Genomic DNA, 16241 nt, shown 5'->3' with positions numbered 1-16241 from the left:
CAGTTGTTTTCTTGCATCTCTAGACAGCCTACATAGCTCAGCCCTCTGAACGTTTAATCATGGAGCAGTGGAGTGAACGATGCACAAATCAGCCTGTTTTCATTAATTCCTGGGCATCTCTGCCACAAAATCAAGGCTTGCACAGTAGCACCTGTGTCAGTGCCTCCCCACTGCTTGGGTCTGTCACACCTGAGCTGCTGAGGAAAGCCCTGTGGTGCATGCACACTATAGGGGGAGAGAACTACAAATGCTGGAATGGCAGCATGGATGCTTCCTGATCTCCTGAGCTGCTTTAAATCTTAAAGTGGCAGCTCCCAGTCTTCCCTGTCTCATGGGTATCACAGAAAACAAGTAACACGTACAAGCGCTACTGGTCAATTCCTTTTGATGCATCCTGCAGTAACATTAATTTTTGGTCTAAGTTTTCACTTCCTATAGCTAATTTTCCAACCAAAATCCTGTCCATGAGCAACAGGTAAGATACCCTTCTTTACAGTAAAATCATGACAATTCAACCAATTTTTCTTTTATACATTGCTCTGGCTTAGTGATGGAAACAAGACTTGTCTGTTTCTCCTCTGTACACCTTATTTAGGGCATACTAATTTCAGACCCTTTAGGAATTATATAATGCTTCACATAAAAAAAAACCCCAAACAAACCCAAAACCAAACATAGAGAAGTTCTAAAACATTACATTTTATCTAAAAGGATATTTATCATTATTTCATTTATGCAAAGAATTTCTCTATAGACAAGTAACTCATCAGAAATATGAGAAAAAATCCAAATAATAAACAAAGTATTTCCTCCAACCAGAAACCTATTTAAAGTACATTTTAAAAATTTATCACCTCTGCAGACAGACTTTTAACAAAAGTGATTGTATTGGAACAGCTCACAAAGTCTAGAAGGAAGAAACTAGACAGATTCTTGAGATAATGCAAGAACAGATCCAGTTACCCAGCAGGTGTTCTTGCTTCTGTCTCTTCAGATGAACCCTCTCATATAGAAATGAAATGGAAGAAAAAAGGTTACCTGTCTGATTAAGCAGATCAGCTGATCCTTCCAAATTAGACCATCCTTCATTGTTATATGCAAACCTAAAAGGCCAGATCATAGCAGAGAAGTCTCTTTTGGGAACCTCAAAACATAAAATGGAAATGAAGTGCAATTTTACTTCTATGTATTATACCTTTGCAGTCAACAAAATCAACTACATCATGCCCTAAAAGACACACAAGAAGAGATATTTTAACCAATATATTTTCCAAATAAAGCTGTCAAATTACAAAAAACTAAGTATTTTTGCAAAAAATCTTCTCTAACCAGAGAAAAGTCATCATAGTAAAAATTAAGTTGTGCAACTAACAGTAATAAATGAACATGAAAGAGACTACAAATCTTTTCATCTTTTTAAGAGGAACTACCTGGGTTTTTTCTATGTTATAAAGGTACTACAAACCCAAATGAGTTCTAAGAAGAAAGCCAACTGTATGTCTGTGTGAATGTGTGAATACACATGTGCAGACAGGTATGTACACACACACACGAGTTCTCCTTAGCTCTCATCACCTTTTCTGCATCTTTTCCTGCATTTGTCACCAGTGATTTCTTTAACAGAAACATTACGAACAGGACTACACATCAAGAGCAAGTTTCAAAAGACTATTTCTAAATTGCCATCAAAAGAAAAAAAGTCTAATTCATAATTGCAACCTACTGCATCAAAAATTCTATTTTATATTAGTAATTAATTAAATCATAGACTGGAAACATGTTAATTTATATCTGACCAAACCAGCTCTAATTTTAAATTTAAATTACTGAATAGGCAAGCAACACACTCGGACAACTTGTAATCTAAATGCTAAACTTTGTGCTCATTAAGCAATTGTCACTATCATTGCAATACCTCATTTATACCAGACAAAAAATCTGGAATCTTCCTATTTTTATCCAATTTCCGTAACTAGTCTAAGTCTAATCTAAGTCTACCAACTTTTCAGAGAGGTTCTATTCAGAGTTATGCATATAAATATATAAGCATAGAATTCCTTCAACTGGAAGGAACCTCAGGAGGTTATCTTTTCAAACTACCCTGATATAAGATCAGGCTGCTAACAGTATGGTCCAGTCAAGTTTTGAATGTAATTCACATAAACTCATTTATAAAAGTAACATTCAAATTGAATATGAGGCAAGAATCTCTGGTTTTCAGAGTATTTTTTTCTTTCACAGCAGCAGTATGAACCTCCCGAGGCCCAGGCATTTCCTGTGCCCAACACGAATTTACAAATTAAACTTTTTACATCTTCATTTCTGCTTTAGTTTTGTTGAATACTCAGATACTGGTATAAAGACTTCTTCAGCACCTAACATATCAGTTTTTACTGTATATTGGAAAGTTACCATTTTGACAAACACACGACTCACCCCTTGGCCCAGCTTCTTCTGGTAAGTTTTATAACGTAGACCCAATCCTAGCAAACCAGTACCAACAAACAGCCACAATACTGGAAACACGAAAAACACAGAAAAGCTGCTTTTAAACCAAGAGAAAATAATGTTATTGCACTGTCATTCTAAGGTGTATTATTCATAGAATGGGAAATGTATATATTTAAATTTCCACGTATGCCAGTAATAACACCATTCCAAAGTAGGGTACTTAAGAGTATTTATATGTATGCAGAGTATCTATTTGCGTGCAGATATACTTACATTCTCCAAAACACACCAGGATGAGCAGATACAATATACCAAAACTCCTTGGAACATTTATGTAAAAATGATGCCTACTGTAGAACAGTAGAAGTAAAATTAGACAGGAAGTAAAATTATACTTACGTATTTTAATACAGTTTTTACTCTTTCGGAATAGCGGCTTTTGGTTGCTTTTCACTTCAAAGATAGAGCTGAGGTCTTTCTTGGGTCCTGTTAGAAAGTCTACCCCAATACATAACATTATAAACCCTGTAAAAATATAAGTCATTAGTTGTTTCATAGAGCTTTAACATATAAAACATTTGCCATAAATGCCCCATTTCTAAACTTCCAGCTGTTGTGTTACATTCAAGTTCATGGCTCCAACAACAAAGACAATTCAATGCACAAACACAGATAAATGCCATACCCAATGCAATATGCAGGCAATACGAGATTGAGAGAGAAGATCCTACTTATCGTTGTTATAGTATTCACCTCAACTATGCCTGCAGCACTTCAAAAATGTTTAATTTACATTGCTGTACTTGTTGACATGAGCATTGCTTCCAGCAAAATGACTTAGTGACATTAAACATGCCACTAATGATAAGAATTTCCAAAAAATATTTCAAAGTAGTAGTATTGCAGTAAGAAATCAAAGCTAAAAGATGATTTTAAATGCTACTGAACACCAGTTTCACATAAACATAATTAAGTTCAAAATTGTATTGTTTGGGACTATTCCTCTTTTCCCTCCAACCCCCAAATAAGCTGCTACTAAGGCTGAGTCCCACTACTGCACATTTTATTAGGTTTCTTCTGTTGGTGAAATATCTGTTTAAAGCCATGTTTCCCTTCTTCCCATTCACGTACCAATTGAGAGAACAAAAAAACCAAAAACATTTAAAAATCCTCTAATCTGGGGCAAAGTAGAGAATCTTTCAGCAGACCTCCCTACCTTTGTGTATCCTAACACCACCTTCCACAGAACCTCAAGCATGCTTACCCAGCACTCTCAAGCAAAGACTGATTTGAAGGACAGTTTCAGGGTATTACGTCAAAAAGGCTAGAACATGGTAGATAGATTATACTAAAATGCTTCCAGGCCCCTACTGATGGGTACAACTCTCAGCTCAGCCCAGTGCTTTCGAAGTTTACTGGAATTAACCTGGACAAGAGCGATTAAATTACACCTACACATTACAGAACCTTAAAATAACAGCTTGATGAAGAAAATACATTGCTGATTGTAGATGTCTGTTATCTTCTCAAATGAACTGCCCTGTCACGAAGAAACAAGTAACACATTTTTAAATCAGAACCACGGAAGTAATTGCTCAACACTTTGATCTAAAACAGTGTTAAGCAGACTGCAGCAGGTTGGGAAGCCAGTTTAGCATGGCAGCATCTTCTATTCTTGTGCTCCAAAGCCAACAGAAGTAGCTGTGCTTTTTAAGAATAGACAACTAAACACAGCTATAGATACATTTCAAAAGCTAGTGAGCAACTTCAGTGCACTACTACTTTGATGGTATCTTCTCATTGGAAAGGTAGCTCAGACTAATAGTACAAGCTCTTTTCCCACCCTTTATGAGCTAAAGAATCCAGTCACCTCCACAGAAAATGTGGGAGCATAATGAATTGGATAAGAGCTCTGCAGGAGAAGGTGTATGTCCTTAATATCTTTGTGGCATAGTTAATTATCTATTAAAGTCATGTTTTATTTCAGAGTTACAGCTGAAGATGAAATAACCATTACTCAGTATTTTCTTACTACATCAGTTGTAGTGAAAGCTTGCAAACCAGGAAGCTGGGTCTAGTGCAATGAAGAAGGTGGCACACTCCAATCCTTTCTCAAAGGGACACCGATTCAAACCATTAAGGTTGATGGAAGACCAGGGATCCGACCCCTCAGAATTATGTTACATCACAGTGAAGCAGCACAGAAATTTTGAATATAATAATCTTACTTTCATTGCCACTTTTCCTGGAGCAGTTCCCTACCCAAACTGTGGCGAGAGAAAGGCAGGATATTGGACAGGAGGAGAAAGCAAGAAATAGCACTTGCACCTGAAAGAAACCAGAAGAAAACAAGCAGTTTGCCAGAAAGCCAAGCTGCAAGAGTAGAAGTGCAGCAACAAATACACAATCTTATGGTATAATTTGCAAATCTTTGATAAACAATGGGATGGCATCAGAAAGACAGAAACTGGGTTCTCAAATGAAATATAAACTCATGTGGTGCCAACAGCTGAGATGGGTTCAGTTCACAGTTTTCATTTTACCAAAGAGAAAGTTAGTGTCATCTGTGTTACTATCTAGTGATCATGACAGGCGAATTAATCACAAGTGTGTATGTGAAAGGAAGTGTCAGAAAGGGATTCTATGTAACAGCTATTTTTTTGACAAGGTATTACTCAAGAAAGTATTTAACACTCCTCTACCACATGCTTTCTACATATAGCTTCAGAACAAAATTAAATTGAGGTAACTGTTTCTACAGCCCCCCAGAGTGCTCACAAAACAAATAAAACTACAATAAATGTAACAGAACTCTCCTCAAAACATAACAAACTGAAACCCTGCATATGATTGCAGGTAATACATGAAACACATGGAGAGTAAGAAACTGGAGTGACAGAAGGTGGTTGCAAAGACATTTAGAGCAACAAGTCAAGCACAGGAGTCAGTAATCCTTTTCAAACAAAATGTAGGATAATGAGTCACATTTTAAAATGTGCCACAGACTCACAGACTTAGCCCAAGACAATGTTTGGCATTGTTTAAATATAATTAGTGAAATATGCTACTGAAACACATTAGTACCTATTAAAAAAAACCCCAACCAAACAAAACCAGTTCTGGAGACAAACCAGAAAGGGTTGGTTTCATTTCCACCTCCCAGCCTTCAAGGTGGGATCCCTTCAAGGGATCACTTTTCTAAAACCTTTGTATTTGCTCACCTCAATTCTTCCTTACTGGCAAATACCTGACAATTTCTTTTCTTCCTTTCCTGTTTGCGTATTTCTGACGCTGCAGGCTTATTGACATTCTTCCAAACATGCTGGTATGTCCGCAAAGCATAAGGTAGAGCTGCATGGAAATGAAGCTCAGGTCTCAAATGCAGACTCGCTACATTGGCAGGATGCTGCACTTTGCTTCTCAGAACAGGGCTAAATAACGCACCGAGTTGTGTGTCCTGGGTGCAGCTGTAACAGTTATTTTTCTCCTTCCTAGTAGCTGGTGCAGTGCTGTGTTTTTGGCTTTAGTCTGAGAACAGTGCTGATAACACCGATGTTTTTAGTTGTTGCTAAGTAATGCTTACACCCATTAAGGACTTTTCAGTCTCATGCTCCGCTAGGGAGGAGGGGCACAGGAAGCTGGGAGGGAGCAGAGACAGGACACCTGACCCAAACTAGCCAAAGGGGTATTCCATACCACAGCACGTCATGCCCAGTATAGAAACTGGGGGGAGTTACCCAGAAGGGCAGATTGCTGCTCGGGTCAGGCCGCGTATCGGTTGGTGGGTGGTGAGCAATTGTACTGTGCATCACTCGTGTTTATTGGTTTTTTCCTTTCCCCTTTAGTTTTATATTCTCTCCCCTTGTTATTTCCCTTATCATTATTATTACTGGTGGCAGCAGTAGTAGTTTTATATTATACTTTAATTATTGGACTGTTCTTATCTCAACCTGTGAGGTTTACATTCTTTCCATTCTCCCCCCAATCCCACCCAGAGAAGAAAGGTGGGGGGGAGTGAGCAAGCGGCTGCGTGGTGCTGAGTTACCAGCTGGATCTAAACCATGACATTATGTCATAGTCCCAGTAACACAGCCTTCACAAACCCCTGAGTTTCCAGAAACTACATTGTTACCTGAGGTACCATACTGCTACCTTAGGTAGCTAGCATACAGGTGCATTCACACCCTGGATTGCAGCTAGATTTTTAGGGTGACTGATTAAGAGATCTCTTCCTCAGCTGTGTACTGAGTTATCAGACTTTGTTTCACTTTGTCATTTTCCCTCAACTGAATTCCGTTTTCTGTCCACATTTTATACTGTTTCTAACGGTAAAGAAACAAGTAGATTAGTTTTTGCATGTCTCATTAATTTCCTCATAGAAACTCTTACCACAGTAAATCAGACAGCAGCTGAGCATTTGGAAAGACTGTTTATACACCAGGTACATTTTAAACATCTGGTAGAGGCTAAAGCAAGTATATTTGTATTTGTTCATAGTCATAAACGTACCTAAAAGAAGATGGGAGCTTTCTCTAGCATAAATTCCTCCAGGTACAAATTTATAAGCTGTACACCACACACAGAAGAATAACTCAAGAACATAGGCAAACATGGCGGCACTCATGGCTTTCCCAGGATGCAGACAGCTAACAAAGTGGCCAGCCAGTTGAGGCCACACGCACATAGTAAAGACAGCAAGAATGTTGCCTGCAACAGCAGCACTCCAGGTGTGTAAATAAAGGAGACCAGCTGATGATGTTAAACCTGTGAAGGGATAGAAAATAATAAAGTAAATCTATCAGGTATATTATCTGACACCTTCTTTTTACATTCTCTCTAAAAACACAAAGAGAGTCTGGCAAATGTAACTGTGCTTTGTAGCCATAAGAACTGCATCACTAGGACAGTTATTCCCAATACCCAAAGACTTGGGTATTGACAAAGACAGCCTCTTGCTTTTTCTAGCTCTTAAATGCTCCAAAAGAGAAGGTGAATAAGGAAAAACTAAAACATAATTCATCATTTCCTTTGGTTCCTGTATTTTGATATGTCCCAATTTATTATGAAACATTTGTACAAAGTACTGTTTTGTCTTCTTTATATAAACACCTACAAACAATTAGCTAAGGCCAAAAAAAGAAGCAGATTTATGTTTTTTAAATAGTATTTATACCACTAAATTTCACTCAGATGGGCCTACAAATTAAACCAAGCTGCATCCATCCATGCTGAGGTGTGCCAATCACACCTCTCCACAGTTCAAGAGCAGAATTATTTCCATCTCCTCCTATTTGCTCTATGCATAGCTTGCTCCACAGCATAGCTATACCATCTTCCTGAAAACAGTTGTCCAGATCCAGCTCTTAAATCCCTCTTCCCACTGCCCCAGACCCACTGTATGTAGGCTGGTTCACAAATACGTTGCTCCAGCAGAACTGCTTTGATGTTCATAAAATTTTACTGCCTGGAGATGTTGGCAACTAAGGAAATCGGAGGCGAGCTTGCCTCCAGGTGAGCTGCTCATTAAATTACCAGTTATTGTGCCTCCTGCAGAACAGAGAGGCTTGTGTCGTCTTAACCCCATAACCCTAGATGTAGCCTTATACCGTGCAGACAGAAAGAACTGAGATGCTACTCATGGGAACAGAAACTCAACAGGGGCTTCTGAAGAGAACAATGCTGCTCTGCGATGGCCTGGACATTTCACCCTTAGTCAGCTGGTCAGACACATGCATACACAGTTAGTAACGGAGAAAAAGATGCTTTGATTAGCAATTGACTTTTCTGAGATGTGGTGTAGGGTCAGAGGGCTTGAGTAAAGGGAATAAGGTAATAAGGTAATAGAAACAAAAATTCTGCACAGGCTTTGCACCTACCTACAAGAAACCAGGCAAAACTGGTAGCTGAAGACCAGCTCCAAAATGAAAGCATAAGCCCATGAGCCAAGCCCAACAGAACTGTACCTCTAATAAAACAATAAGGAAAGGGAAATCACACATTAATATAATTCTATGAACAGCTGGCATTGAAAGAGAAACTTCTAAACATCCAGACAAGGTTGCTTGGTAATATTTTACAATATTTTTTATTTTAAGCAGAGGTCAATTTTAGCAAAAAATATCTTCATCTCACACCCTGCTACATTTTCTCCCTTTTACTGGATATAAACATCAATCCAAAGTAATGGCAGTTTATCGTAATGTAGAAATGAGCTATGTTCAGCAGCAGAAACACTCCACTGAAACTCTGGATACAAAAGGCAATGAGAACTCAGAGAAAATGAGAGAGAGGAATCTACCCCAAAGAGAAGTATTTTCTTCATGTCACATAAGGAATCCCACAGCACCTAACATTACTATCAGTCTTGGATAGCTCTTGCGTGTACTAATTATTAACTATCTTGCCTGCCACTACACGTAGTTGACTCAGAATAACTAATCTAGTCTCCTTCTAGATTTTGGGTGAGCAATCCACAGCACTAACCCTAAATTCTTACTAACCAAAACTTCTAGAGAAGTATATCTTTTAATGTTGCACAGTTCCCTTTTTGTTATCTGCATGTATCTCTGACGAACACTATTTCCTACCATCAACTGCTAGATTCATTTACTGCATCTTACAGATGCACTTCATTCATAAGTCCTTGAACCTCAGTCCTAATTTAAAAATTGCTTTGCAGTATGCCAAACGAAGTTTTTTTATTACTGAAATAAAAATCATTCTGTATTAGAAAATTTTAAGATTTACTGGTAGAGACACAATGCTCAGAGGTATCTGAAAGCAAGAATGACTCTATAAATCCTCTGTGCAAAGTACTTTGTACCCATTTTAGTCTCTGTAAGTTCTTACATGATCATCTGGTTGAGTTTTAATTTGTCACCCACTACAGCATTGGCTTTTGATTACCATTTTGTTTAAATAATAATAAAAACCCACTTACCCATATGGATTAGGATCTGGACCTGCATGTGGATGTCCACTTACTGCCCATCTAGAAATTAATGAGACCTCCCCAAATATCCACAGGGTGAGGAACATGAGGCTGCCAAAAGCAATCCCCGACAACAGCCAACGAGGGTGGGAAACAGTCTCTCTAACTGCATTACAAGTTTTGTTTGCTTCTTGTTTCCTCTTATTTCCATCTAGAATAAGAATAGCACATAGCTGAGCAAACTGTCAAATCCTATTAGAAAGGGTTACTGAGAAAAAGAAATACCCAAGATCACAAAATTACCAGATTAAATTACTGGCTCAGACACAAAGCTAACTTATCTGATCATTGGTGGAAATTGATAAGACAACAAAATCTCCAATAAGATTCCTAGGTCTGTCAGGAAAAGCTCCTCACCTTAAGTGTACAAAAATGACAACCTGCCCATACGATTATTCTTCATACTGCTGGAATTTAAATAACAAAATTGGCTTTGAAAGTCAGCAGAAAAGTTATGAGAATTTGTTCAGAGGATTCTGTTCTCTGAAACTCTAAACTCTGACACAAACAAAACCTGACACTTCCAAAGAAGCCAGAAATAAACTCCCTTCCTTCTCCATTTTCCATGCACTTTAGATCCTCTCTCATTTCAGGAGAAAGCAGCACCTTTAATTGCAAAGACATATTCCTTTGTCACATAGGAAGAAGACAGATTCCCTTCCTGCTCTCCTGCGGTAGATTCCCTTTCTAAATTGTGGTGAATTCTCAGCCTTAATGTAGGTCATGTAATGCAAGTCTACAAACAATACACATGATGCCAATTTATGCCCACTTACACAGACGTAAGGTCTTATCTTTCAATTAATTCATTCAGGTTATACTGAGAAGGAAGGAACTTCTGAGGATTTAACATGAGCTGCCTTAACTAACCAACCCAACCTCGCTGTCTTCCTTGGCAATACTACCTTCAAAGTTTTCAAGTGTGCTTAGCCTATGCCAGCCCCCACTGCTGTGAACTCTGTCCAGATGCTCCAAGAACTCAGCCAAATTTTGATCAGGACAACTTGTCCACTCTTCCAATGCTTTCTGTTTATTTTGCCACATTAGCTGTTCCCTGGCTTTGTCCTGTCTCCCTTCTCTGTCAAAGTGATGTGCACTGGCAGAGAAACACAAAGAGCAGACAGAATTAAGAAAATACAGAAATACCACAGATGTTTTGTGCTGGAATGATGATAACCCATTCTGGTTTTACTGGTCTAGATGACACCTTTGTTTGCATTACTGTCACATTATTGATACTGCAATTAGTTGGCAGTTCCAACACAACTTACTACGGCTTGTATGAATTGTGAGAGCAAATTCTGCCATGGAGTAGATGGAAGCACACCATGGTATCCAAAGTCTGCAATGCTCATGAATTAGGTCTAAAGCTAGACTGTACTGGGGATAAAACCCCCAAAGTATCAAAACCCAGTGACACATAGATAGGTATATCTTAAGGCGTTTTCATAACTGCCATATTTGCTGCAATATGCTTACCTGAATAAATTCGCTCTACTGCTGCTATAAAACCAATTGCCAGTATGACAGTATTGGCAGCTTGTGAGCTCCAGACTGGGTTTAGTGATGTATACCAGATGCGAAGAACAAGGAGCATTATCTTGCCTAGCATGAAGCCCCATATCCTGATGAACCTGTAAGAATCAGTTTTAGCAACAGCGACGCACTTGAGAAAAAACAAAGCAAAATAACTTCTTCGAAAAGAACCAACCACCTTTTAATATAACGCAATGCCAGTTACAATCCCATCAGTATAATAAAATACCTTTGTAAACTGTTTCCTGACCACCATGTTACTGTTTGAACCAGCAATGAGGAGGAAACACCTGCAGCCAAGATGACTAGTCTAACTGGAGCATTTGGTGCCTGGTATGATGCTAAGCTTCCTACAAACAAACACACACATACAGAGGTTGCTTTAATGGACAGTAGAAATCAGGTAACAAGGATTTCCTGGGCATTAGTTCAATCTTGTCTGTAAATCAGATGGCTAAACCATTCATCTGAACATACATGGCACTACACATTTTCACACAAACCTAAGAAATGCAGGCATGGTAGAAACTGGGTATGTATGACATTGCAGCTGTTACCATTTTCAAAAAAAACCCCCAACATTAAGCACCTACCCAAGACTGCAGCGATTGCCTTAATTTAAATACTTATGGTCATTGATTCCATAAATAGGATGTATGGATAAAATATCTAAGCATAGAGATATTCCTGAACAGTGCACTTACATAATTCGAAAGCCATAAAACTTTAAGTATGGTGACTGCTGCTTTCTAAAAATGATATGGCTTGTGCCACAGTGCATTTACTTTTATTGCTTTTGAGTTATATGAGTGCATGATAGCACAAGCCATATCCTTTCTGGAAAGGAGCAGTTACCATACATTGCACAAGGATTAGAAGGCAATTGCCTTAGCGGGTGTGACCAAGGCTTTCTCTGGTCTCAAGAGTGGTCATTAGCAGCCTGTGTCATCTTCTTACTGGAAACTGTCACTCTCCAAACTCAAAGAGACTGTGCACACACATCTCTGCCATTTCCCAGGGCACAATGACCTCACCTTTTATCAGCAGTTCTAAACTCTGCCAGCAGGTTTCTAATTCAAGTTACTATGGGTCACACATTTTCATAACTTCAGTATGGCAAATTTTGTTCCAGGACCACTGACAAACAGCAGGAGAAGCAACATTGTTTTGCTAGCAGCCATTTGCTAAGTGAGTATGAGTCAAACTTGAAGAGATATTAAACAAGGAAGACAGAAATAGAGCTGATGATTCTGGCACTGCATGCTAGGAATCCTCCAATTGTCTGTTTGCTTACTCTGCTCAGAGTAAAATGCGCAAAGTTTAGAGCAAAGATGGTAAAATTAAATCAATGTGTAGTGAAGATGCACTTGTATGGACTTTAGCAGAGGGTTGCACGTGCAATGCACAGAGTTATCTGTCAATGAATTGTGCTGAAATCTGCAGCTCTGCCTCTTCACATCTTTCATCACTTGCGCTAGCCAGATTAAAGCTACCATGGGTTTGCCTGCTTACAGCAGACACACCTTTTGTTGCTGAACACATACACCCAAAATGTAAATATACCTATCCGAACACACAAATTCACTGCATGTTGTCTGAAAACACTACCACTAGGGTAGTTCATTGATGGCTTTGGTTTGTTTTTTTTTTTTAAACAGAATATGAAACCAAGCAGCATGAAAGGATACGTAAATTAAACCAAAAGTTTCAGAGAAAATAAAGCTTCCTGAAGAGGCAAAAATATTATGACCAATAAGAGAAGAGTCTTTTCCATCAAAACCAAAAATCCCAATTCTCTAAATATTCTAGTTTAGCAAAGCATGATGAATTTCCAGATTTTTTTATTCTGAAATTGAAGACCGAATATTCCCAGTGGAATGGGGTGGAGCATGCACAGGGTAGATTGTTCTGCCTGATTTTGTTCAACAAGCCCCAGAGGAAGGCCATGGCCCACCTGAAAAGGATAAAAAAAACCCACAAATGGAGAAAGAAGGAAAAAGTGTGTAGGTATGAAGAAGGAAAGGAAGCAGGAAGAACTGAGGAATAGGAGAAACAGCAGCACAGCATGACAGGACAGAAGGCAAGTGAGAGTTACCATTGGCTAAACTCCTTGCTGGAGACAGAGGGTAAGGAAGATGCTCTTACATCTTCCCCAAATGCTAATGCTCACTGTAGGGCAACAGGTAAGCAGTATACAAAGCAAGTGCCTGGGAAAGAATAAGGTGTAGACTTGCCAAGGGGTGGACAATATTAAGAGTGTTTGGGAGATGGAAACAGCAGCGTGATATGAATCACTGAGGGAACAGTTCCTGTTCAGGCAGGAATGAAGGGGAGATCATATCTGCATACAGCAATGCTCAGGTTTGCCCAGGCTGAGGATGTGTACACCTTCAGCGTCCCGTGCTCTGAGTCCTTCTGTGACCACCTCCATTAACACATCCTTTCCCCAGATTACTACGGAAGGTTCTAGCTTTTTGTCTGTAGTTAATATCTTCAGGAGCTTGCAAAGCAGGGGAAGCAAACGGGCTTATAAACCAACAGACTTTATACACCACTATAGGCCTGTCACTGCTCTTTACATAGCAGAATTACACACATTTAAGCAATTTCCACCTCTTTTGGTAAAGTGAACTAGTAAACACAGCAATCCCAGGCACAGCTACAGGTTGGGTGGAGAAGCGATTCAGAGCAACCCTGCGATGAAGGGCTTGGGGGTGTTGGTTGATGAGAAGCTGAACATGAGCCAGGTTCAGTGTGTGCTCACAGCCCAGAAACCAACCGTATCCTGGGCTGCATCAAAAGAAGCATGACCAGCAGGTCGAAGGAGGTGATCCTGCCCCTCTACTCCGCTCTCGTGAGACCTCACTTGGAGTACTGTGTACAGTTCTGGTGTCCTCAACATAAAAAGGGCATGGAGCTGTTGGAGCAAGTCCAGAGGAGGGCCATGAGGATGATAACGGGGCTCGAGCACCTCCCATACGAAAACAGGCTGAGAAAGTTGGGGCTGTTCAGCCTGGAGAAGAGAAGGCTGCGTGGAGACCTCATAGCAGCCTTCCAGTATCTGAAGGGGGCCTATGAGGATGCTGGGGAGGGATTCTTCATTAGGGACCGTAGTGATAGGACAAGGGGTAATGGCTTCAAACTTAAACAGGGTAAGTTCAGGTTAGATATAAGGAAGAAGTTCTTTACAGCGAGGGTGGTGAGGCACTGGAATGGGTTGCCCAAGGAAGCTGTGAATGCTCTATCCCTGGCAGTGTTCAAGACCAGGTTGGACAGAACCTTGAGTGACATGGTTTATCGCGAGGTGTCCCTGCCCATGGCAGGGAGGTTGGAACTAGATGATCTTAAGGTCCTTTCCAACCCTAATTGTTCTATGATTCTATGATCTGAAAGACTAATCTTAAATAAACACAGTAAATTTCGCGTTACTGTGATTATCTGAAGGAAAGCAGAATGCAATTTTATACGCTTACACTCATTACTAGTTTCTAAATTAGCAGATGTAGAAAATACAGTGAGCACCACTGCAGGAAGCTGAAGATTCTGCTCACTGAAAAGCTTATTAAAAAAAAATAAATAAATAGGATAGATATGATGAGAAGAGTAGAAAAAGAAAAGAACATGGTAAAACTATTCATCTTGAATTTAAGATCAAATTTTCTTCCTATGCAATTGACAATATAAGAGTCACATCTAGGATGAGCCCATAACCCCATCAATATGCTACACAGTGTGTGTATAAATATATATAAAACCTGTAAAAATAACTGCCTCAGAAACATTTCACACATAGCAGATTACTTTTATAATAGCCCCAAGCTGTTCTGTAACACCTTGTCTCTACCCATTGTTACTGACAGTATTGCTATACAAAAAAACCACCTGTTCTGCAAATTTCTGTGCAATACTGAAAACATTTTCCCTATCGGGCGTGACTTGTACTAATTTGAAAGCTTCTAGCAATAAAACTGAAATGAGATTTGTTTTTAATCATGCAGTACTGGTCTAAAAACCAGCCCAATGGCTGCAAACAATATTCCTCTGACCATATCTAGAAGTGTGAGAGAAAAAGAAAAGCATGAGTTTGGGAGAGCAAAAACTTCTTCTTCGTATCTCTTTTCAGAATCATGTGAATTTTGAGGCAACTTGAAATGTTTATTCTTATTCCTTGATACCACCATGTAACCTGTAACTCACTACAGAGCATACTTACCAACCAAAGTGAGTCTCAAAAGGGCTAGGATGTACTTATTGTTAGCCAATCTCCAAAAAGGGCCAATTATCAAGAATACTGGAGAAAAGAAGGCAACAGCAAAGACTTCCAGACCTGTGAGTGCCAGTGTCTGAAGGGGGAAGTAATAGATCATTGGTGGCAGTGCATGGTAAAGAGACCAAGAAATGTAGCCTAAAACAAAAAGAGAGGGAAAAGAGAGTCATGTATTTTCAACAGCCTGTTTTCCTGGAGAGTCCTTAAGAACATACTGGTTTATACTTCCAAATGTAGAATATCGCATGCATTAGAAAGTAGTACGAGTTATAATAGCAAATATTTCTTCACAGAAAGTGGCTATTTCAAGTTAAATAAACACATTTTCCCAGGAAACAGAACGATGAGAAGAAAGCAGCTCTTCTTCCACTCTGACAGTAGCTCCTGCTTCGATCCCCAGTGCAGGAGTGCTCAGCGTAGGAGAGGGTTAGCGTTCAGAGCGAACAACGCTGGCTAAACAAGGGGTCCACCAAAGCCTTAGGGCTCCTCGAACACCGCTCGGGGGTTGAAGGGATTAGTGCAGTGACCCGGTGCGCCGCTCCCCCCTGAAGACACCTTCTCCAGGGGACCAGCGCTGCGCAGAGATGCGCCGAGCCCGCCGGTCCCGGTGACCGCGCCTTGCCCGGGCACCACCGCGCAGCTCCACGCCGACTGTGCGCGTACCCGCACACGCACCGCGCTGGGGGCGCGCGTAAATCCTCGGCTGATCCCAGGGACAAAAGGCACCCCAGCACCCAGAAGGGAAAAAAGCACCCGAAGGAGAACACGCATCAGTGACCATCCTCCGCTCATCTCCAGCGGAGGAGTTTTCCACCGACAACACCTCCCTCCCGTCAACGGTAAGCCTCACGACACCCTGCCGGGGCTGCCCCGCTACAGCCGCCGGCCGTTCCCGGTAGAGACCCCAGCACTCCCAGGCGGGGCTAAAGCAGGCTGCCCGCTGCCGTTAACCGCCCCCCAGCCCCGCCGCGGCCCCTCACAGACTCCCCCCCCATC

The 16241-nt window shown here is 40.3% G+C and overlaps 1 protein-coding gene across 1 annotated transcript in view; it reads right to left on the bottom strand.

Annotated features, from left to right (window-relative positions):
- CWH43 (cell wall biogenesis 43 C-terminal homolog) overlaps window positions 1-16241 on the bottom strand; it is a 29964-nt gene that overhangs the window by 13562 nt on the left and 161 nt on the right. The window contains exons 2-10 of the mRNA XM_030493454.1: window positions 15192-15383; window positions 11208-11328; window positions 10922-11076; window positions 9392-9593; window positions 8328-8416; window positions 6961-7215; window positions 2851-2976; window positions 2437-2516; window positions 1039-1144 (exon numbers count right to left, since the gene is read on the bottom strand). Coding sequence (XP_030349314.1) covers window positions 1039-1144; window positions 2437-2516; window positions 2851-2976; window positions 6961-7215; window positions 8328-8416; window positions 9392-9593; window positions 10922-11076; window positions 11208-11328; window positions 15192-15383 — 1326 coding nt within the window. The remainder of the gene's footprint in view (window positions 1-1038; window positions 1145-2436; window positions 2517-2850; window positions 2977-6960; window positions 7216-8327; window positions 8417-9391; window positions 9594-10921; window positions 11077-11207; window positions 11329-15191; window positions 15384-16241) is intronic.

The sequence above is a fragment of the Strigops habroptila genome, chromosome 7 (assembly GCF_004027225.2).
Source record: "Strigops habroptila isolate Jane chromosome 7, bStrHab1.2.pri, whole genome shotgun sequence".
In the NCBI taxonomy this organism is placed as follows: domain Eukaryota; kingdom Metazoa; phylum Chordata; class Aves; order Psittaciformes; family Psittacidae; genus Strigops; species Strigops habroptila.
Note: the sequence above shows the minus strand (reverse complement) of the source record. Positions and strands in the feature narration are given on the sequence as shown.